A 23,749-nucleotide genomic window follows, 5' to 3' on the forward strand; every position below is an offset into this window, starting at 1 on the left:
CTGGAGTCGTGAGTTCGAATCCAGGGCCTGCTGAGTGACTCCAGCCAGGTCTCCTAAGCAACCATATTGGCCCCGTTTGCTAGGGAGGGAGGAGTCACTTGGGGTAACCTCCTCGTGGTCGCTGTAATGTGGCTCTCGCTCTCGGTGGGGCGCGTGGTGAGTTGTGCGTGGATGCCACGGAGAATAGTGTGAAGCTCCAAAAAAAGGACATAAACCTATAATAAAGGTAATCAATATGACTCGATCAAATCAAAAATCAAATCACTTTATTGTCACACAGCCATATACACAAGTGCAATGGTGTGTGAAATTCTTGGGTGCAGTTCCGATCAACATAGCAGTCGTGACAGTGATGAGACGTATACCAATTTACAAAAACATCAAATAAACACAGCACAATTTAAACATCTGATATACACATAATTACACTCAACAATATACAAATAATAACATACACTGTACAGTATACAATACGCACTATATAGATACACATTATTCAATAAAAATTAAAAATAAAAATATATAAAAAAGTATATATATATAGAATGTACAGTATTGTACTGTATTGACATTCAGGCTGTCGGTTGATAGTTTGTTAAGAGAGAACATAATATAATAATAATAATATAATTTATAATGGTCCAGTGTGAGATATAAGAGTAAGGGTAATAAAGTGCAGTGCTGATGTATTTTGATCGTGGGAGATCAAGAGTTCAGAAGTCTGATTGCTTGGGGGAAGAAGCTATCATGGAGTCGGCTGGTGCGGGTCCTGATGCTGTGATACCGCCTACCTGATGGTAGCAGTGAGAACAGCCCATGGCTCGGGTGGCTGGAGTCTCTGATGATCCTCCGAGCTTTTTTCACACACCACCTTGTATATATTTCCTGGAGGGAGGGAAGCTCACCTCCGATGATGTGTCTGGCAGTTCGCACCACCCTTTGCAGTGCTTTGCGGTTGCTCCATTGATGGTGATGGGACTGTGTTCTCTGTCTTTTCTTCTGAAGTCCACCACAAGCTCCTTTGTCTTACTGACGTTGAGGGAGAGGTTGTGCTCCTGACACCAGTGTGTCAGGGTGTGCACCTCCTCTCTGTAGGCTGTTTCATCATTGTCAGTGATCAGACCTACCACCGTCGTGTCATCAGCAAACTTAATGATGGCATTGGAGCTATGTGTTGCCACACAGTCATGTGTGTACAAGGAATACAGTAGTGGTCTGAGAACACAGCCCTGTGGGGCTCCAGTGTTGAGGGTTAGTGATGAGGAGATGTTGCTGCCTATTCTAACCACCTGGCGTCTGCTTGACAGGAAGTCCAGGATCCAGCTGCACAGCGAGCTGTTTAAGCCCAGAGCCCGGACTTTCTCATCTAGCTTGGAGGGCACTATGGTGTTGAATGCTGAGCTGTAGTCTACAAACAGCATTCTCACATAAGTGTTCTTTTTTCCAGGTGGGAGAGAGCAGTGTGTATTGTAGATGCAATGGCATCATCAGTGGAGCGGTTGTTGCGGTAAGCAAACTGCAGCGGGTCAAGATTGAGTGGCAATACAGAGCAGATGTAATCTCTGATTAGTCTCTCAAAACATTTGCTGATGATGGGGGTCAGAGCAACAGGACGCCAGTCATTTAAACAAGTTATTTTTGATTGCTTTGGTACAGGCACAATGGTGGATGTTTTAAAGCATGTGGGGACTACAGACAAAGAGAGGGAAAGGTTGAAAATGTCCGTAAAAACACCAGCCAGCTGGTTCGCGCATGCTCTGGTGACGCGGCCCGGAATGCCGTCTGGGCCCGCGGCTTTGCGGATATTCACCCGTTGGAAGGATCGGGTTACATCCGCTACAGAGACGGAGAGTGAACTAACCTCTGTAGCTTCAGCCGCGAGAGCTCTCTCCGCGAGGGAGACTTGAGTGGTTTAATCCATGTCTTTTGAAGTGACACTATCAGTTTTGTGTGAGAGAAAAAACTACATATAACTGTTTTCACTATAAATCTTGACATCTGCAATCTCCTTGGTGTGATCATGAGAGAACTTGACACTTCTTAGCACTTGATGCATGCACAAAGCACAGTTTTGGTCCCCACTGACTTGCATTGTATGGACAAACACACACATCATATGTCCTTAAAAAATCTTCGTTTGTGTTCTGCAGAAGAAAGAATGTAATACGAGTTTGAAACTGCATAATGGTGGGTAAATGATGAGTGAATGTTCATTTTTGGGTGAACTGTTCCTTTAAAGCACAAAAGTGAAATCCAGAGGTTAGAGAGAAATCCATTGTTCCATATAATTAGTATAATTTAATATCTGTTTTGTGAGTTATTTTTTGTTCCTTTGTTTCTTATTAACATTTCCAGGGTGTGATCGAAGATAGAATAGGTTTTTTCCCAGCTTCCTTTGCGCATCAGGTAAAGGTGGGCGACAGGGTGTTCAGATGTAATCGAACTTTTATTGGCTGTAAGGAGCAAGGGCAGATGACCCTGAAAGAGGGCCAGGTGAGTAAAATTACGCCCTTTTCTGTTGTTAGAGGTACAGTACATGTCTGTAGTGACTAAATGTTATAACGTGAATCAACTCTGATTCACACAATTAAACTTAACAGTCTGATAACCCTGAGTTGCATCACACATTTGCAGATTTGTGTCAGCAGTGAGGATGAGCACAGTGGCTTCATCAGAGTAGCCAGTGGGAAAAAGAGAGGATTTGTGCCCTGTGACATCCTGGAGAATATATATGACGTAAAAGATCAAAAAGAAGAAAAGTGAGTCGTAAAAGTGGATGAGATGGTTAGGTAATAAACACAAATATGAGGACTTTCCAGGGTGATGGCTCAAGCACTGCTTCTGTGACTATTTGAATGAACTACAAGGCCACCTGAAAGTACAGAGATCATCTGTGTGTGGTAAGTAGACACTAAAGGGGTTTCAGGAGGGATCAGAACTCAGCTGTCTTCATCAGTGACAAAAGTAAGACAGATGTGTGTCTCATTAACTGCTGAATGTATGTCTCGTTATATTTTTCCTCGTTTGAGTGAATTGTTTATAATTATCTCTCCTTTCAAACAGGGATAGAAAAAAGTATTTAAACATCGAAAACAATTACACACTTCACCTTTAAAGTAACATGTTTTATGCTACAAGTATTTCCACAAAATTCATTACGTTTAATGCTTTTCATGTTATATGTTTAGTTTAGCCATTTTGTTTTTCAATGGCAAAATAATTTGTAATTATTTTTTGATGCTGTCAGTAAGAGATATTATTAAAATTTGAGAGTTGTGTTGTTTAATCTGCACTTCCAAAACGCTGTGATCCACCTGTGCTTTATGAAAGTAGAGCTGACTGTGATGAAAACAACTCGTTCACAGAGTACTGAATGCATCTCAGCTGTGTTAAGATTCTTTAAGAGTTAAGAGTTTTTTCACATGGTACTTAAGGGAACAAAAGCTTTCTAATTAAAAAAAAAAATGTCAGGGAAACACATTATGAACAAACTCATCCTTGGGTATTATAACAATGTTGATTTAAGGAGAATAAAAGAACATGCCGGATCCGTAAGAAAGATCTCTTCATGTTTTAAATGTACTGTTATTTCTCAAATCTATGATATATGTGCTACATATCATCTTTACTGATTATCTGTTATGATTAAGTAAACACAAAACATTTTATTGTTTTATTTTAGGGATGAAACAAGACCATTTTGAATGTTAAAAACTAAATGAAGCAGATATAGATATTTGCTGCACTGGTAAGGCAGATATGAATGAAGAACATAATGAAAGTCATTACAGTAAAGATTTTAATTTTAATTCTTTTTTATTTTTGGGACTAGTCATGGAAGTATCAGGCATCACGTATTGTCCATTCTAAATGATACATAATCTCTCTCTTGGTAAAATGACATGTTGAGCCATTTCTACGTAATTTAACTCATCATGTCTAGTCTTTTGGTAATATTTTAATTTGAGCAAAATAAGGTTGGCTGATTGACAATATGATGATATTATGTATATACTTTCTGTACAAAATTAAAGTTTATTTATTCATCTGATTGTGCTGTGCTTTTTGTTTGTTAAATGAGTCTACAGTACATTTTAATAGACACATTGTTCATCTTTACATACAGTATGAGTGCATAAGCAGACGAGAAGATGGCATAATGCACCTGCCATCATGCCCTCTTCTCATGTCTGATGGATGCATGTGGAGTTAAATGAGCAGTTTGAATGCAGACTCCAGTTTTGCCATCTCTTTTTTCCCTGCTTCTGGTGCCAGTGAATCTGTACTGCAGTTGGCCTTAATTACTTTGATCAGATGAGTGGAAATGTCTGAGCTGGTGTTGTTCACCCAGTGAAACTTGTTCTGCATCCTTTCTACTCTGCTGGAAATCCACTACCAACTCTTTTGTCCTGATGTTTAGATACAGTTCCCTGGAGTCTCCGGTGCTTTTCAAAATCATCTCCAAGTCCTGTTATGTATACTGTGTATAGTTCCTAGTATCAGTGTTAATGGATATGTGTAAACAGCTTTCCAAATGGTGGTGGGGATTTTGATTCCTTGTTCATTTAGATTTTGTATTTCATGTTATGGGTGAGTCATTCTGAAGTCATTCATTAACCAACAGTGAGTCATTCATGATCAAAACAATGGAAGTGGACAAGAATGATTCGTTCACTTAAAAGACTCATTCAAATACAGATTAATTTACTAAACAAAACACTAGTTAAAAACCATGAAAGCAGTTCAGTGAGCAATTTGTGCTTGACGTTTCTGCTGCTTTTGGAACTATCTTTACTGCCGAAGAAATGCAGGAACTAACTACCCAGTTTTTGTCTGAAAAATATGTTATTCAATATATTTAAGCTAACTTGTACAAAATCAATATCACACTTGCAGTCGGGCTGTTGGTACTAACTTACTACAATATTCAGTAACGTGACAGAAGTTCAGCTATTTTCACAGTAGTGTAGCTTTTCCAGTAACAAGCTACATTTTCCAATGACTAGCTATGTTGCGTCACAAAACGCTACATTTGTTGCACTGTATTGGCTGAGGGAGTATAAAAATATGCTCAATCAAACCATCCTCTTTCTTTCAATGTATAGTGCTAGAAAATCCGAATCATTTAATTGAATCGGTTCTTCCCGAAGGTTGATGTAAATAAACAGCTAAAAAAGAAAGAAAAGAAAGCAATTCACTTATATCCGTGTACCTTCGGATAATTAGTTTTTCTGTTTTTGTCTTCAAAACAATAACTAATAAACCAACATTTTACTTCTTTTTTGTCTAGAAAGAAAAATATTTTTAGAAAACACTTTTTTTTTCTCTCTTTTCATTTTTCATTCAAGCTCTTAAAATAAGTGTAGGCCTACAATCATATTATTTGATTTGAACAAGTGGATGGACGTGACGGCCATTTCTACTGATTGGTTAAACCTGCAGTGTCATATGTCCTTCCTCATTGGTGTAGGAAGCAAGCGGAGGCGCATGGACACAAAAAACGGAGGGGAGTGGATACAGTGACACCCGGGATGGAGTGTTGTGGTTGTACAAAGATGGTTACACCTCTTAAAAACTAAATTGTGCCCAAGACAAAAAATTATCAAAATGGCAATTGCGAGTGGGGTGGCTTCGGTCCATGGTAGCCAGTGCCAGCCCTGGCAACCCCCTAGCTCCGCCCCTGACCATTGCAATAAAATATTATTTATGGATTGCGAATGTGTTTAAAACTTATTGGGAATTAAGTAAAATAATTGTTGTAAGTAAGACCCTTCTAGACACAATTTGATTAATAGTATTTCCCCATTATAATAGCAGGACTTATTTAATATTAGGCCTATAGCCCATGTGAGTGCCTTGGATCTTTGGCTTGATGTAGCCTACAAGCAACGCGATTCTCTAAGAACAGCTTGGATTAATGGGCAACACTTCTGATACACTGGTTTAATAAAACAGATGATCAATTACTCAGATGATCAATAAATGAATTACACTAGGGATTCAAGCTTTGAGTGTGAGGGGGGCGTTTTTAGGTTCAGATAGGTAGGTCTAATGATTTTTCTCCCCTTTTCTCCCCAATTTGGAATTCCCAATGTGCTCTAAGTCCTCGTGGTGGCGTAGTGACTTGCCTCAATCTGGGTGGTGGGGACGAATCTCAGTTTCCTCCACGTCTGAGACTGTCAATCTGTGCATCTTATCACGTGGCTTGTTGAGCGTGTTATCGCAGAGATGTAGCGCGTGTGGAGGCCCACGCTATTCTCAGCAGCATCCACGCACAACTCACCATGTGCCCAACTGAGAGTGAGAACCACATTATAGCGACCACGAGGAGGTTAACCCAATGTTACTCAACCCACCCTAGCAATGGGGCCAATTGGTTGCTTAGGAAGCCTGACTGGAGTCACTCCAGTCACAAACCAAGCAAAATGCAACTGAATGTCAGCGAAAATAAATCAGGAACAGGGTGCGTTTGGTTGCATTTTATTTCATGAATTCAATGGAATGACAAGCGGGCCTCGGATAGGGGCTAAGTGAAGAACTTCACGTGACTTGCGCCCCGACAATGAACTTGACACTTTTCGAATAAAGACTGGAAAGCAAAAGGTGTAACTACGAATGAAAAATAATTTGAAAGAGAGAATAATATAAATAATAATACATGAACAATAAGGGTGAGCCCTAGTTATGTTATGAGTGTCAAACGGCCCTTTGGGGACAAGTCAACTACCCAAAAGATAGAGACAGGCTAACCCATTCGTGGCCTCTTTTCCCCTTCTTTTTTTCCACTCCCTAAAAAAGAAGGGGGATTATCCGACTGGGCCGCCAGGTCTAGTCGGGGGGTGTCCCTCCATCTTGCCGACCATGTGGAGAAGTCTCATGGTAGATCCTACCCAACGGGAGAGGAGTTACTACAAACATGGAGACTGGGGCAGAGGGGCTCTGCCCAAGGAAGACGCAGTTTGCCAACAGGGAAACTAATTAGCAGAAGATATACATCGCATGGGGTTACCTTACAGGGAACCACCACATGCGGAGCACCTACCCCAGAACAGGGCTCTTAGTTAGCACGTGTACTGGGCCGGCAGCGAGTCTCTCCGTAAACTCGACTGCCACAGGGCTCGGAGGAAGTCAACCAGGGAACATAGTTTGTGAACACTACTGGGAATTAATGGCGCACGTCTTCAGCTCAGAGGAGGTGTAAGGTGCTATGTGCAAACGATACACCTGGCCGGCTATCCCGGGCTTATCCGCTTGTATTGCGTGCCACTACCTGGGATGAAACCGGTTCCACCCGGAGGTTGTAGAACCTTGCAAAGGTGTTGGGTGTTGCCCAGCCCGCTGCTCTGCAAATGTCTGTTAGAGAGGCACCTCTGGCCAGGGCCCAGGAGGCCGCTACACCCCTGGTAGAATGGGCTCGTAGCCCTACCGGGGGCGGCATGTCCTGGGCGTGATATGCCATAGCTGTGGCGTCAATGAGCCAGTGGGCGATCCTCTGCTTGGAGACAGCGCTTCCTTTCTGCTGTGGACCAAAGCAGACAAAGAGCTGCTCAGAGATCCTAAAGCTCCGCGTGCGATCCAAATAGATGCGTAAAGCACGCACCGGACACAGCAATGATAGGGCTGGGTCTGCCTCCTCCTGGGGCAGCGTTCACAGGTTCACCACCTTATCCCTCAAAGGGGTGGTGGGAACCTTGGGCACATAGCCCGGTCAGGGTCTCAGGATCACGTGAGAGTAACCCGGACCGAACTCCAGGCACGTTTCGCTGACAGAGAACGCTTGCAGGTCTCCTACCCTCTTGATGGAATTGAGCGCAGTCAGGAGGGCAGTCTTCAAAGAGAGTGCCTTAAGCTCAGCTGACTGCAAAGGCTCAAAGGGGGCTCTCTGTAGACCCTGAAGAACTATAGAGAGGTCCCATGAGGAACCTGATGATCAGGTCATGCTTACCTAAGGACTTACCGTCCACTGTGTCGTTGTGTGCTGCTATAGTAGCAGCGTACACCTTCAAGGTGGAAGGGGACAGCCGCCCCATTCCAACCTTTCCTACAGGAAGGAAAGCATCGATCCAACTGCACATCTCTGGGGGTCTTCCCATCAGGAAGAACACCACTTAGCGAACAGACGCCACTTAAAGGCATACAGGTGCCTCATAGAGGGGGCCCTAGCCTGAGTGATCATGTCTACCACCGCGGAAGGTAGACCGCTTAGGTCTTTCCCGTCCCGTCCAGGGACCAGACATGGAGATTCCAGAGGTCTGGTCGCAGGTGCCAGATAGTGCCCTGTCCCTGAGAAAGAAGGTCCTTCCTCAGGGGAATTCGCCGGGTGGGGGGGCTGTCGCGAGGAGCGTGAGGTCCGAGAACCACGTCTGGGTGGACCAGTAGGGTGCTACCAGGACAACCTGCTCCTTGTCCTCCCTGTCCTTGCACAGAGTCTGTGCAAGTAGGCTCACTGGTGGAAACGCATATTTGCGTGCCAGCGCGTCTATGCCGAGGGGGCCTCGGTCAGGGCGTACCAGAGCTGGCAGTGGGAGGATTCTTGGGAGGCGAACAGGTCCACCTGTGCCTGTCCGAATCGACTCCAAATCAGCTGGACCACCTGAGGGTGGAGTCTCCACTCTCCCCTGAGGGTAACCTGCCGTGACAGCACGTCCACTGTAGTGTTGAGGTTGCCCGGGATGTGAGTGGCTCGCAGCGACTTGAAGAGGAGGAGACGGCGGGCGAGTTGTGACATACAACGGGAGCGCAGACCGCCTTGGCGGTTGACATGTGCTACCGTTGTCTGTCCAAACTAACACATGCTTGCCCTGGATCAACGGCCGAAACCTCCGCAGGGCGAGCAGAATTGCCAACAACTCGAGGCAGTTGATGTGCCAATGCAGTGGCGGGCCCGTCTACAAGCCGGCGGCTGCGTGCCCGTTGCAAACAGCACCTCAGCCCTTTTTGGAGGCGTCTGTCATGACCACGATGCACCTGGAGACCAGTTCTAGGTGAACACCTGCCCGTAGAAATGAGAGGTCGGTCCAAGGGCTGAAAAGACGGTGACAGACCGGCGTGATGACCACGCGATGTGTCCCGCGGCACCAAGCCCATCTCGGGACTCGAGTCTGAAGCCAGTGCTGAAGCGGTTTCATATTCATCAACCTGAGCGGGGTGGCTACCGCTGAGGATGCCATATGCCCCAGGAGCCTCTGAAAAAGTTTCAGTGGAACCGCTGTTTTCTGTTTGAACGCCTTCAAACAGGCCAGCACCGACTGGGTGCGCTCATTCGTGAGGCACGCTGTCAATGAGACTGAGTCCAACACCAAACCGAGGAAATAGATGCTCTGAACCGGGAGGAGCTTTCTCTTTTCCCGTTGACCCGAAGCCCTAGTCGGCTGAGGTGTGAGAGCACCAAGTCCCTGTGTGCGCACAACATGTCCCAAGAGTGAGCTTGGATTAGCCAGTCATCGAGATAGTTGAGAATGCGAATGCCCACTTCCCAGGAGGAGCCCAGCTGAGGCTTCCGCGTCCGACTGGACGAGCCCGCTCTCCGATGCTGCGCTCGAGAGCTCATCACATTCGTGGGCTCCGAATAAGAGGTCGAACTCGCCGTGAGACGAGCCGGCGGACTCATCCGGAAGCCCGATCGGGGCAGATGAGCGTGCTGGGGAATGGGAGGTCCGCGGGGGGATACCTGGCGGAGGCGGTCCCATTGGGGTCCCCAAATCGCCCCCAGCGCTAGCCGCGCTGGCCTCATACCCGTGGGTAAAAGGACTGAGGCGGTGAGCCTCTGGGGTGGCTTGCTTTCTTACGAAGGCAAGCCGTGACCTCACCGTTGCCATGGACATGTCTTCGCAATGAGTACATGACCCATCCACGAACGCTGTCTCCGTGTGAGCAGTGCCCAGACATGAAAGACAGTGATCGTGACCGTCAGAAGGCGAGAGATAATGAGCGCAACCAGGAATAACACACAAGGAAAGACATCTTTAAAAAGACGTTTTTAAAAAGACGTTCCGTGTGTGCCGCTCTTTTAGAGAAATATACTCTTTTAGAGAAATATACTCTTATTTCTGCCGAAGCGCCCAGGGGCATTCTCTGCAGTGCACCAGTGCAGAGGAGGGAGAAGCCGCTGAAATGCGCCATTAGATCCAGCAGAGGTGAAAGAACAGTCGTGGGAATTCAGCTCAGAAAACATGATCGTTCGGCTCCAAAGAGAAAATCTGAATGAGTGGTTGCATACCAGCTCCTTTTATACCCGTATGTCCGGGGGAGTGGCATGCAAATACCACTCGCCAATTTTCATTGGCCTTTTATCAAAGACCAGAGGTGTCTCGGGCTCCCAAGAGTGACCCCTAGTGTCACTACATCAACACAACGTTGAGGGAGTGACAGATAGGGAACTTATGGTCCTTTTGTGTCCTTTATACTCCTCAAAACCATGACGATGTCCTGCGAGGCTTATTCACATCCAGTGAACATTTATATTTACCCTTTATTTTTCCCTTGCAATTATTGGCTTGATTTAATTATCTTTAATAATAACTTCAACAACAACAATAATGACCAGATAACAAAATATAATTATTACAGTTAGGTCACCCATTCACTTGCATTGTGAGGACCAAAAGAGCTGAAATAGTCTTCTAAAAAACAGATGAAAGAAAGTAATATGCATCTGGGATGGCATGAGTGTGAGTAAATGATAAGAGAAATTTCATTTTTGGGTGAATTATTACTTTAAGTCAATTGTTAAGTACATTTTAACATACTTGGTGATGTTCAGGCATTTCAAATGTTCAGACTGGAATATCTCATGCTGAATCCTGTGAAGGAGAAAGAGTTCAGTCAACATGACTACAAAGCAATGGACGACAAACAGGTAAAGTATATCCGCTTCGTCTAAGGCAAAATGCACAACACTGATTTCTGATTTCTCTCCATGAGCAATATTCCTTTCTGTCTCCCTCTCTGACTTCACTGTATCTCTCTCTCAGTTTGGAATTTGTGCTATTTGCAAGGCTGTTATCAGGAAAGTGTTGCGTTTGGAATAGCATTTTTGAAGGTTTGTAAAAAAAAATATATGCACCTGTTAAGCAAACCTTAAACATTTTCACTTGATCTTGATCAACAGCTTAAAACAATCTGTACAAAAATAAAAATACCTGGTTGTAAAACATTTGTGCAGAAATATAAAACCAAACTCATCAATGCTCTGGTCTATGGAGGCAATGAACAGACCATCTGTGTTAAATTAAACTTTTGCAAAAAATTGTACATGTAAAAAAAAATACAGTGATCGGATTTCAGATGTGTGTCCTTTTGGGGGCTTAGATTTGTGATGTCATTGGTAACACTTTACAATAAGGTTCCATTCCCTAACATTAGTTAATGCATTAGGTATCATAAACAAACAATTAACAGTATATGTTTTACAGCATTTATTAATCTTTGTTCATGTTTGTTAATAAAAAAACAATTGTTCATTTTTAGTTTATGTTCATTCATAGTGCATTAACAAATGGAACCTTATTGTAAAGCATTACCATGTCATTTATATGTGCATTGCCATTTGTTACACTTGTTTAGAGTGATCATAAAATGACCACTTAACTAAGTTGTTGATCATTCTGAGTGTTTTAAATTTTCTTGGGAAAAGCTACGGGTGATTTTGATAGCAAATATCAAGCCAGTTGGGTTATGAGTTAAAACAATCAAGAAAACCCCCAGCTTCAAGCTTCAAGAACAGTATGACAGTCTGTTAAAAAAATACACATAGAACAACATATTTCCAAAACAAAGTCTTATAATATGATCTGACAAATATTAACCAATACAAGGCAGGTGGTAAAACAATAGAGTGGATATCAGATTACTAAAAGTAGACACAAAGTAGGGTATATCTACTCAAAATCCTGAATGGACAACCAACAGTTTTGATTTATTCATATTCATATAATCTCAACAGTGTCCAAATATGGTAATAAGGTCTCATTAAATGTTTTTTTTACCATATTGGACAATGACCCCAAAAGGACCTGTAACAAACCTAAACAGTAGACATTGTGTCAGTGTCCAAACGTTTATGAACTACAAGTAGTTGATCATTTCCATCTCAATCAGCTGCTCACCCCTGGAAAATTCTACCTCTCACCCAAGGCTTTAAGCTCATTAACACTATCATTGTAATTTTCAATGTCAAAACCATCACAGACACTTCTGGTAAGCATGTTGTGAATTTTCCTAATCAGCCAGGAGGGGGATAAAGAGGAGCCGGAGGCACCACTTTGAGAGAGAGAGAGACACACGTGGCCACTGTGTGTGTGCTTGCGTGCGTGTCTGTCTGTGTGTGTGTTTTATGTTATGTTTCAGTTTCTTTATGTCATTAAAGTTATGTTGACTGTTCTGCCGGTTCCCCCCTCCTCCTTGCCCATCGTAAGAACCCCGTTACACATGTATAGGATGGTCCCAAAGTTTTCACCTATGAGCTTGTGAATCCATTAGTGGGATAATATTCATGCTGGATGAATTAATATAGTCTTGCATTGTAACTGACATGATTATGAACATGGTCCCGTGCAGTGTGGTTGTTACTAAAAAAAGAAACATTACAAATTACTACTCTAAAATGGTAATCAGATTATGAATTTTACAGAATACTTAATTGGAAAAGTAATCACATTACTAATTACTTTTTGGTTACTTTCTAAAACACTGTTTATAGAAAAGCTTTTGTGTTTACACTAAACGCATTCAAAATAATGTCTCCTTGTTCATTGACTCGTTAGGGGGTGCACACCCTTCAGCTATCACAGAAAGGCAAACAGATTATAACATACCAACATATTAACGTAATTCATGCTTTAAATTCTACATATATAATATTATTTTAGAAATATGTGTAACCCAAGTAAAGTAATTATAAGTCAATAACTTTGAAAGACAGTATAAACTAACTGTAATCTGAAATGTAACATGCTACACTACTTTTTGTACTAAAAAGTAATTATATTAATTGTAATAAATTTAATAGAATGAATTAATCAATTCATTTAATTCTATTTCTACATTAGTAATTAGATTACATTTATTTATTTTTTTATTTTTTTATTTTGTATTAAATTACACCCAACACTGGTCCTTTGACTCCTCCCAAACTTTTGTGAAGTTTTAAAATAAAATTGGGTTAATTTACTGTTAATGTGAGCATATTATTAGCAGAATGTGAGCAGAATATTAGATCTGCTTAAAGTTAAGAAGCAAGGCACTGACAAGACCTCTCTGACAAAGCAGTGAAAGGTCCCACACTGGCCGTTTAGCACTGTGTTGTGTTGTGGTATTTCTAAACTTCATGTCAGCTCCTTTATAGGACATGCAGTTTTACTCTCCAGCTAACACATATTCTGGGTGATTCTTGCACAAAACGAGAGAGAGAGAGAGAGAGAGAGAGAGAGAGAGGGAGAGGATGAAGTTAAGAAAGAGAAAATAGAGCAAATGAAAGAGGCAATCAGCACCTAATGCTACACATTAAATTAACAAGGGTTTTAGAATAATTTGATACCATGATACAAATAATTTATTTTTCTCTTCTGATCTTTTGCTCAGGTGAGATAAATCAAGAATATAGCAACATTCCCGAAAACATTTAATGAAGTGTTAAAAAACTGTTAATTTCAACATTTTAAAAAAGTGTTAATTTCAATATTTGCTTATCAACCCAAAATCTTAGATTTATATTTGGTATATTATGAGGATCACAGTACTGTATCAAAATTTATATCATGTCAATTAAATATTGATTTTATAATTTTGTTCTTTTAAAGCCCTAGCAAATTGTGAAAGCAATGCCATTTCTATTTGGCGGGAGTCCGAGATGCTTTCACATTCTGAAATGTTGAACAGTCTGATGGAGTGGTATGGAGATGACTTACTGGTATGTACAAAATTATTTAATTTATACTTGCACATTACTCTAGACCTTCAGTGAGACAACCATTAGGCATGGTACTCCATGTACGAATTCATTTTCACAGTCTAGCATCTGTGATATAATGGAATACCATAATTCTCATTTCTGCAATAGTACAGTTAATCAGTAAACTTTATTCTTTACCTCCCTTTTCATCCCTTACATTCAGAATGTCCAGCCGAACATTATCTTCTGCTGTGTATGCCAAGAGGTTATAAGAAGGGCGAAGGATAAAGTCTATCAAGAGATCCAGAAGGTATAACATTTGTCAGCAGCATCATAATGACATTTACACAATTACAACTTTATGAGCTCAGATCACGAATTGCCATTTTGCAGCCAGGACAATCTTGTTTTACATTCGTTATGAAAAAGCTAATCAAAAATCCTTTTTTCCCAACATAATTTAACATCTACAACAGGGTGAATAGGCTGTGTATGAGATGGATTTGTGCTAGGGTACGTTACTATTAACCGAAGCCAGCTAGCAAAGCAACATAATTAACATACAAAAATAGTGCAAAACATAACATCAATGTGAGTTTATTCATCGGACAACTAGTGTCACAATAGGGCATGCAATTTTATTGATTACAAAAAGAAGAAGAAGAAGAAGAAACAGAAAGAAATTGATAAAAGAAGTAAAAATGATGAAATGAGAACAGCTTTTTACTGTAGGTTAAGACTGGTCAGTTGGTTATTTAGAACTGTGTTTTGAACTTCTCACATGTTTTATAATGCTATCATATTTTCATTTTCCTTTTGCAGAAGATAAACCGTGTCTGTTACAAATTCATAGATGCTTTTCGAAAGATCTGCCTTCAGCGTGCAATGAAATATCGGGACTTGCTACTGCACAAACTCTTCCCTGGTGGAAGTCCAAGGGGCACTTGTTTGAAGATAAAGTTATGCTCGTAACATTATTAAAACTGTGACACTGGATGTTAAATGGATAAGTTTACATTGATTTACTCGCCTTTTAAATGAATAATTTTCAATACATTTTTAAATAAATAATAAATAAAATGTAAATGTATTTCAGCTGATACATTTTAAACCTGTTTTTAGTAATTGGCAGTCTATTTAAATTGCTGGTTGCTACCAATACACTGCCATTTTTGTTTGCTTTTTAATTTTGTTTATTAAGATACTGTTTTGATTGACTAAAAGCTTGCTAAAATGAACGAACACTTAGCATGTTTGATTCTTTATCAGCAATAAAGTCTATGGTTTTCATGCTTTTCAGGCAATCAACAAAAAATGCAGAAGCTATCTCATCTTCCAAAGTTTGTGCTTTTCAGTGGCAAACAGATACAAAAATGCCATAATGCATGAACTTTTTCCAGGCCATACCCCTTTAGACACCTGCAGAGTGCTGGGGTTATGTGGCCGCAAAAATATCAAGAGCAAAAAATGCAGTTAAAGAGATTACATGTTATTAAATTTTCAAATAAATGCATGCTTTTTTGTACTGAGAATCATACTGTGATTTTGGGAGTCCCATATAATGCCTATTATTGTGTTATGTTTTACATGAACTACACTTTAAAAATACAATTATTCTAATGCAGTTTTCTCATTCTTGATATTTCTTGTTAGTAGTCATACAATACAGTTTTGTTCTTTCATAAAAGTGTGTTTTGACCCAGCACAATGAGCAAAGACATGCAAAATGGTCTAATTATTCTCTGGACAATAATGATTAAGGGGTATAAAAAAAAAAATAAAAATAAAAAAAAAGCAGAATAATGCAGATCATTAAATGTTTAAGTAAATCCAATGCACATTTTGAACACTGAAGAACCAAATGTGTGTAACAAATTTCAGAAATGCTATGTGGTGAGAGTAATGGGACCTAAAGCACAATTAGTGAAGCCATGCAAAACTGATTGAGTTGATGAGCTCTCTAATTGTTCACAGGATAATAAAGATAGATGAAGGGCTAAAGAATGGAAACTAGAAACAAACATCTGCATATCTACCATATATGGACTCAGTGTAGCACAGGGATCTAAAGATTGATCAAGGACAAAAAGAAGTGCAACCAATAACAAATCAACACCATTAAAACAATTTATAATAAACAGGCTTATATAATAATTATGGCCAGCAAAGGGATAAGCAGTTGAATATATCACAGTGTTAGAACAAATTAAGTGCTGGTCCAGGGTTAGAGGACGATTCAGCTGACTTTGCTTCACACTTAGGTTTAACAGCTTTGTCTTTATCCACATCAGCAAACTATAGAGACAGAGAATGCAGAGTTAGGGCACTGTCACTTTAATAAAATTTGACCAAACAAAAAAAACAAAAAATTAAAAACATATTCTCAAGGAAATTGTAGAACAATGTATCTGCTCTGTCTCTTCGGATTCTTGATGATCCTTTTTGGTAAGATGGGGTTTATCGGATAACATTTGATCATATAATTTTTTTTTTAAAGTGTAATTTTAGTGTAAACTTGGGATATACAGTATCTGTATTTATACACAGAGCCTGAGATCTACTGATATATGAATAATATATTGCAATATTGCCATTATTACTGTTTTGAAATTATTATCTAATTTTAATCTCTCTTCCTAGAGGATCACCATAAAGTGTTGTGTATGTTTGAAAATGATAAACAAATATTATACCATGGTAAATGCTTGACTTGACAAGGTACATTTTTACTCAATTTGGTACTGATTCTGTCTTTTATTTTTGGTCTTTGCTAAATACAGCATAATATTTGTGTATTTTAAGATTTGTGCCATTAAAATCTGCATCTTCAATCTGCCTGTTACAACAATTTAAGTTCACTTTATTAAAACCATCTTATTCTTTGCTTCCTCCCTCAAATAATAATGGCTGTATGCAATAAGATTATCATCAAATATTTCCAAGGAGGTCCTGTACTTTCCTGCATCAAGTTCAAAATGTGCACGAAAAAGGCTTGATTAAACCTAACTAACAAAATACTGTAGTATTGTAAGTAAAACCACAGGTCAATCAAAAATAGCAGCTCTTTATCAGAGCTGTTAAAGAGGGTTTGTTTGTTTTATTCATTAGTTTTTTGTTTTAGTGGAAGCATGAGACAATTTATGTTTTAAATGCAAAGATAGTGCGTGCGATTTCTTAAATGCACCTCAATTTTGTCCATTACTCCATGATTAGAAACAAGCATCTGTAAACAGTATCTGCCATACTGTATATTATGGGTACTCAATAGGCGGACTCGGGTCCAGATCCAGACCGAAGGACAATTCAGTCTGGACTGAGATCTAAATCTTTGTGCTAATTATCTGACACCTGAGTGATTGTGCAAGCAGCTAATGTGTATACGCGCGCAGAGCAGGAACAAAGCGTGTCCAGCGCTACGCCCTTATTCCCTAGCGCTGAACCAACCTGATCTCATGAAAATTCGTACATAATTTACAAGTTGGCTATTTCGTATGGTCTCGCACGATGTTGTTCACATAAATTCGTATGACTTCATCACATGCAAATTCCCGGATGTGTAATGCGGAAGTAAGCGCAAGTTCCGCGCACGAGCGTTAAGGACATACTTATTAATATTATGCCCTAACCCAAACCTTATCTAAACTTAGTAGTGTGTGTAAACATGATAGGAAACTGCTGTGTGTGACAGAAGCAAGTAATTGTTGCGTATTATATAGAATCAATGTCCAGCGACATCATTGGCTGTAGTGAAAGTCGTAGGGATTCAAATGAGTGCAGTCGCACGATATCATACGAATTAGCCAAATTTAGAAAAGTTGTACGAATCCGGACGATTTCGCTGTGAGAGTGTGTTCCTGAACATGCTTTTATTCCTGCTCTCCGCACGTTGTCTCTCTCACTGTACGTAGGCGCGGTTATTTTAAAAACAGTCGGAGACACCACTACAGATACTGGCATCTTTCGCTTAAACACACTGCAGAAATAAAAAATGAAGCAAAGTGAAACGATCTTCATCTGTCTGATTTGTGATTCAGACGGTTCAGCTAAGCCAGGTTTGCATCAGGACAAGCTAGACTATAAAGTTTTTTTCTGTCTAAATTATTTTGCTTCATTAATCAGCAAGTTTCATAATAAATGAATACATTTTTGTTCTAATTTTGTGAAAATTAATCAGAGATGTCATCATGGCATTGGTGGCAAGGAAAGCCTATTTAGACTTAAATTAAGCAAACAGCTATTTAATGCTTTACTGTTATGTAAATTGTTTGTTTGTTAGTAGATTCTCACTTTAAGGAAAATATTAAAATGGTCCATTTAGACTTTTAAATTTTTCATAAAAAAATAAAATAAAAAAAAATAACAATTCTCAGGGGACACCCCTGAACCTCCAGTATTTTTTAACTGTCAAAAGGCCTCCTATGTCCCATATATTCTGAATGTAAAAAATATTTCAACACAAAAACTGGACTGCTGTCATTCAGTTTCAAATTGAACTGTTGATCTTATCTTTTAATATCCATATCCAAGTGTCCTCGACTGATGAAGTCTTGATGAAATATTTTAATCTTTTGCTAGAAGATCCCTCAGACCCCATTACTTTAGCTGTCTCTGGGCCCCCAATATCCTCATCTCTGAGACTATTTTGACTGTTTAGATTGCTGCCAGCGTGGCAAGTTATATAAACTATTAAAAATGTACAGTATATGAATGACACAGTATAAGCTACGTACTATTATCCGGACCTTTGCTGGGAAGGAAATGTAGAGACCAGACCTCTTGGAACTGTAGTTGTTTTCCCCTGCTGTATATGGATTCAATTTAGCACAGTGATCTAAAGTAAACCTCACCTTAGTGAGACATTTGAACAACTCACTATCCAAGGAGTTGAAAGGAAGGTATTGGAGATTTGTGGAGGTCATAATCTTTTTATTTTATTTATTTATTGTATTTTTTAACATTGCAACCCTTCAGTAAAGAACTTACTCCTTACTCCTTAAGCCTTATGTTCTGTCTGGCATCTGAGAAACCTCAAGGTATGACAACTAAATACAAGGTTACCACAAAGGAATTGCAGACCTATGAGAAGAATCCAACTTAACAAAGAACATCAAGAAATAGCAAAAGTTAATAGCAAGAATAGACAGAAAAGGATTAGAAAATGAATACTTTACACTGTTATAAATTAACTGTTCGTCCAGTGTTGAAGGAGGGTTCAACTGACTTTGCTTCACACTTGGGTTTGTCTGTATTCACATCAGTAAAATAACAGAGAAAGAGAATGACGAGTTAGAGTTAGGGTACTGTTACTTTAATCCCATTTGACTAAAAATGATCAAAACATTAGGGAACTATAAAACAATGAATCTGGTCTGTCTCTTCGGATTCCTAATGATTCTCTTTGGTAAGATGGAGTTTATAAGATTTTTATATTATTATATTAGAATTTTTGGAAGTGTAATGTTTTAGTTGTATGTATGTAAAACCAGAGTCACATTTCATTGGTACATTACAATTATTAAATAATATTAAGTAACATTTTTGTGCAGCTGGTGCTGAGAATTCTCCATATGAGGCCAATCCCATGTGTGAGAAGGAACAGGCAGTCACGTCCCATGACAACTTGGCAGGTGGCTGTAATCACTCCAAGGTAAAATGAATTGGGTTATACAGTATCTGTAAGAACATCTCAAGAACAACGTCATCTCTCAACCTTTATGTAAAGAAGGAAAAAGCATGTACAAGATATTCTTTCTTTTTTATTTTTTTTTACTTTGGAATAATCCTTTATTATTATTTAAACATTAATATTAAATAATATATATATATATATATATATATATATATATATATATATATATATATATATATATATATATATAAAGAAATAAAACAAATTTGTTTTAAAGTGTTATAAGTTTTGAAACATTATCTATTTATTTTATTATTATTATTTATATTTTTTTTACAAGAGATTCTTAATACAGATAGTGTGGTGGTGGAGGGTGCTAGTTTGTGGAGTATGCTTTCCATCAAGGTGCCACACCTGGGTATTCTGTATGGGCAGAATTTATTTTACACTGATCCTGAGATCTGCTGAGATAATGATAATATTATATGATATTAGAAATATTGCCATTATTACCATTTTCAGTTGTTATCTAATTTTAATCTCTCTTCCTAGAGGATCACCATAAAATGCTGTGTATGTTTGAAAACAATAAAGAAATATTTACCCATGGTAAATGCTTTCATCAACAAGGTAAATTTGTAACTAATTCTAAATATTTTTTTTTTTCATTTTTGGTCATTTTTTTAAAAAAATAGCACAAAATTTTATTTTAAACATATAACTTTATTTGAAATGAGAGAGAAAAAAATAATGTTTTAAATGCTATTTGCTAACTAAACCATCCCAGGAAATATCATGGCCACATTTCTGCTATTTATATTCTCTATGAAACTATTTACACTATTGAATGATTCTCAGTAAAATGACATATCTTTGTCTGTTATACAACTCACATTTTTTACATTGTTTAAGTTCATTTAATTGAAACATTTTATTATTTGATTCCTCCCTCAGAAAATAAATGCAATATGCAATGCCGTTTTTTTTCTCAGAGGACCATGCAAAAGGTTTGCCTTCGGTGTAAAAAATAAAGTGATCAGAGGATTTTTCCCTGGAGGTCCTGTGCTGTCCTGTATCAAGTACAAAATGTGCACAAGAAAGGCTTGATTAACCTAACAAAATAGCACAAAAAAGAAGTCAATCAAAAATCTGCTCTGGGAGCTGTTGGGAAGTATTATTTTAGTTAATAGTTTTTTCACATTAAGGCAATAAATATTTTAAATTCAAAAATAGTGTGTGGAGATGACTCATTCTGTTCTTTTCAATTACATTTAAAATACATCTAAATTAAAGGAAAAAGAAGCAAGCAAGAAAGTAACTGAAATCTAAACACAAAACACAAAGGTAATAGTCTAAGATGGGCTACAATGATGATGTTCTTTTTGCCTCTTAGCCTATACTGTTCTACGTTTGTATAGTGTCACTTAGCAGTTTAATAGCTGCACATCAGGTTTGGTGCATGGTGCAAAATATGAAACATCAATTACTAAATAATTCAATTATTCTAGAATTCAGGCAAAACCAAAAATGTAATACTGATGGTAAGGTGAACCAAAAAGAAAGCAGACAGTGTGGAAAACACTGACAGTGCAGCTCCATAAAAACACGTTTGACACTTTGGTCCACAATGGTTTTGCAGCCCTTAACATCAGCACTCCAAAAGACTTGAGTAGACATTTATTAACCTCAATGGTCTACTTAACTGTGAGAGAAGAGATGGACATACATAGAGATGGACAGATAGACAGAGAGAAAGAGACAGAGTTTACAAAGTATCACTTCAACTGAAATTCACACCTTAAAGGGTGTTTAGGGTGTGATCCATAAAGAAAGCAGACATGTTGTAGCAAAGCACCAGTCCAGCAGCTTCTTTCTAACTCGAAGATTCAAAGGATCATGTCACCTGTCACTCATTTTGGACTGCTTATTGCATGCTCAGGTGAGAAGAGCTATCTATAGTAAATATGAATTTGGACTCAAAATATTTTTATTGTGGCTCTTTTGTTGTGTAGTACTGACATTTAATTCAGGATTGCTTCCATTTGCATACTTAATTTATTCAATCAATAGAGGTAGCTATTATATTTATCAAATACATTTTGTTCTCTCTTTGTGGCACAGTTCTTGTTGGGTGTAGCAGCATTCCTAACAAGGCCGACTGGAAAAGCATGCTGGAAAGAAATAAGCTGTACTTTCCTGAAGAAGTCAATAACAGTCACAAATTAAATATAGAGGTACACAGATGGATAATGCAATGATATACAATAGATTGACTGGGCAAATTGACTGTCACAGCTAAAAGTAAGCACATTTTTAATTTGAGGTCTTTACTTTCCTCAGACGTCTGAGATGAATGTCATTTTGTGCTGGGTTTGCAAGAAGACAATTCATGAGATCAAGGTCATGGTTCTTCATGAGATTAAAAAGGTAAACTGAAACTCCTTTTACAGTACTTCAACTCAGTTTAACTGTACTGTTTCAGCCTCTATACAGCAGATTTGGGCTAAACTTGCATGCAGAGATCAGTTTTTAGCTCACTTGAAAATGCCTTCTGAACCCTTAATAAAATTAAGTGTGTTGTGTGTGTTTTCTTTTTCTTTTATTTTGTCCAAAAGGAAATAAAGGCAGTATGCAAAAAATTGCATTTCATCGAAAACAGCTGTGAACAACATGCTTATAAATACCAATACCTGATTCTTTGCCTGCTGTTCCATGGTAATAGCAGAGAAATCTGTCAGCATTGGAGCATGTGTCATTGAATTTTACTGCTCTATTATAATGAACATGGCAATTACTTTGTGTCATCAATGGAATTTCATTTTCTAAATGATTTAATAAATTGCAGTGTTGCCTGTTTGCTTTGTTGGACTATGTGCTCTCAGAGTCGTTTGCATTTATTAAAACATGTCATTCAAAAACTTTGGTTATTTCCAACTCAGAAAAATAAATAATAAAATAAAAAAATACTGTTAGCTTTCTAGAATATTTTGTGCATAAGCCTACACTGTCCAAACCATCTAAGCAAAGTTTCTGGAGTCTATGTCAGGAACTGTGTAGAGAGGGCAAGGACTCTTAGAAAGTGAGAAGAATGGGCTTTTATTTAATACTCAAAAAATAAACAAAACAAACAAAACTACCCTAAAGGGGAAAACTCCAAAGTTCAGGGCAGAACACTGCAGAACAGACTAGGTTCGATGCTCCGGACTGGAACAGACAAGACAGAGCAAGACAGGAATGACACGGGAGAACCTACCAGGGTGATAAATCACAACGAACTGGCACAAGACAAAAAAACACAATGGAGTTAAACAGGAAAGAAAGCGAGGAGGGTAAGAAGGAAAGCAGGTGAAGCAAATTAACAAATAATAAGGTAACAAGGGGGCAGGGTCAGGACGAGAGACAGGAGAGCACATGGCAAACAACTTATCAAGAACCATGTGCTCACACCAAACACAACAGAACAGACAGGAAGAGCACATGGCAATGAAGCTGTCATTAGCCATGTTCTCAAACAAACAGACAAAATCAGACAAGAGCGCATGGCAAATGACCCGAAACCGATCACGAAGCCATGCGCTCACAAAGACAAGACATGGAGCACGAATGTCCGGATCCCAACTCAGAAACAAGACCGAACCACCCTTACACAAAGAAAATATATTTCCTTATATATTAAGGCTCAATATATTAAATAATTTTCAGTATATTCATAATTATATAGTTAATATATTACAATATACTGAGTAATACATAAGGAATTGCCACTTTTCATATATTGGGAAATATATGACAATATATGTCCTTATATATTGTAATGTATGTCATTTTATATTCAATAATACACTTCATAATATATAGATGTGCATATGATTAAAAATGGTAGTGTGTGCTTAAATATATTTTAACATACTTGCTGTACATAGTCACATTTATATGTGAACATGTATGTAAAATATATGTACACAATTCTGAGCAAAATATATACTGAAATATATATCCATATATATATATATATATATATATATATATATATATTTATATTCATATAGTTACAAATATATCTATATTGAGTATACATACATTTGAAAATATATGCACTATATTTTAACATAGATATGGGAACATGTATGTTAAATATATATACACAAATCTGAGAGAAATATATTCTGTAATATATATCCATATGTATTAATATATACACTACCGGTCAAAAGTTTTGAAACACTTGA

The 23,749-nt window shown here is 38.6% G+C and overlaps 1 protein-coding gene across 4 annotated transcripts in view; it reads left to right on the plus strand.

Annotated features, from left to right (window-relative positions):
• The window catches only part of LOC127411540 (SH3 and cysteine-rich domain-containing protein-like), a 45,847-nt gene extending 41,796 nt beyond the window's left edge, over nt 1–4,051 (plus strand). For all 4 annotated transcript variants that reach the window (XM_051647200.1, XM_051647203.1, XM_051647202.1 and 1 more), the window contains 2 exons: nt 2,356–2,493; nt 2,635–4,051. In XM_051647200.1, the coding sequence (XP_051503160.1) occupies nt 2,356–2,493; nt 2,635–2,763 (267 nt within the window). In that variant the 3' untranslated portion in view covers nt 2,764–4,051. The remainder of the gene's footprint in view (nt 1–2,355; nt 2,494–2,634) is intronic.
• The last annotated feature ends 19,698 nt before the right edge of the window (nt 4,052–23,749 follow it).

This window comes from Myxocyprinus asiaticus, chromosome 20, assembly GCF_019703515.2.
Source record: "Myxocyprinus asiaticus isolate MX2 ecotype Aquarium Trade chromosome 20, UBuf_Myxa_2, whole genome shotgun sequence".
In the NCBI taxonomy this organism is placed as follows: Eukaryota; Metazoa; Chordata; class Actinopteri; order Cypriniformes; family Catostomidae; genus Myxocyprinus; species Myxocyprinus asiaticus.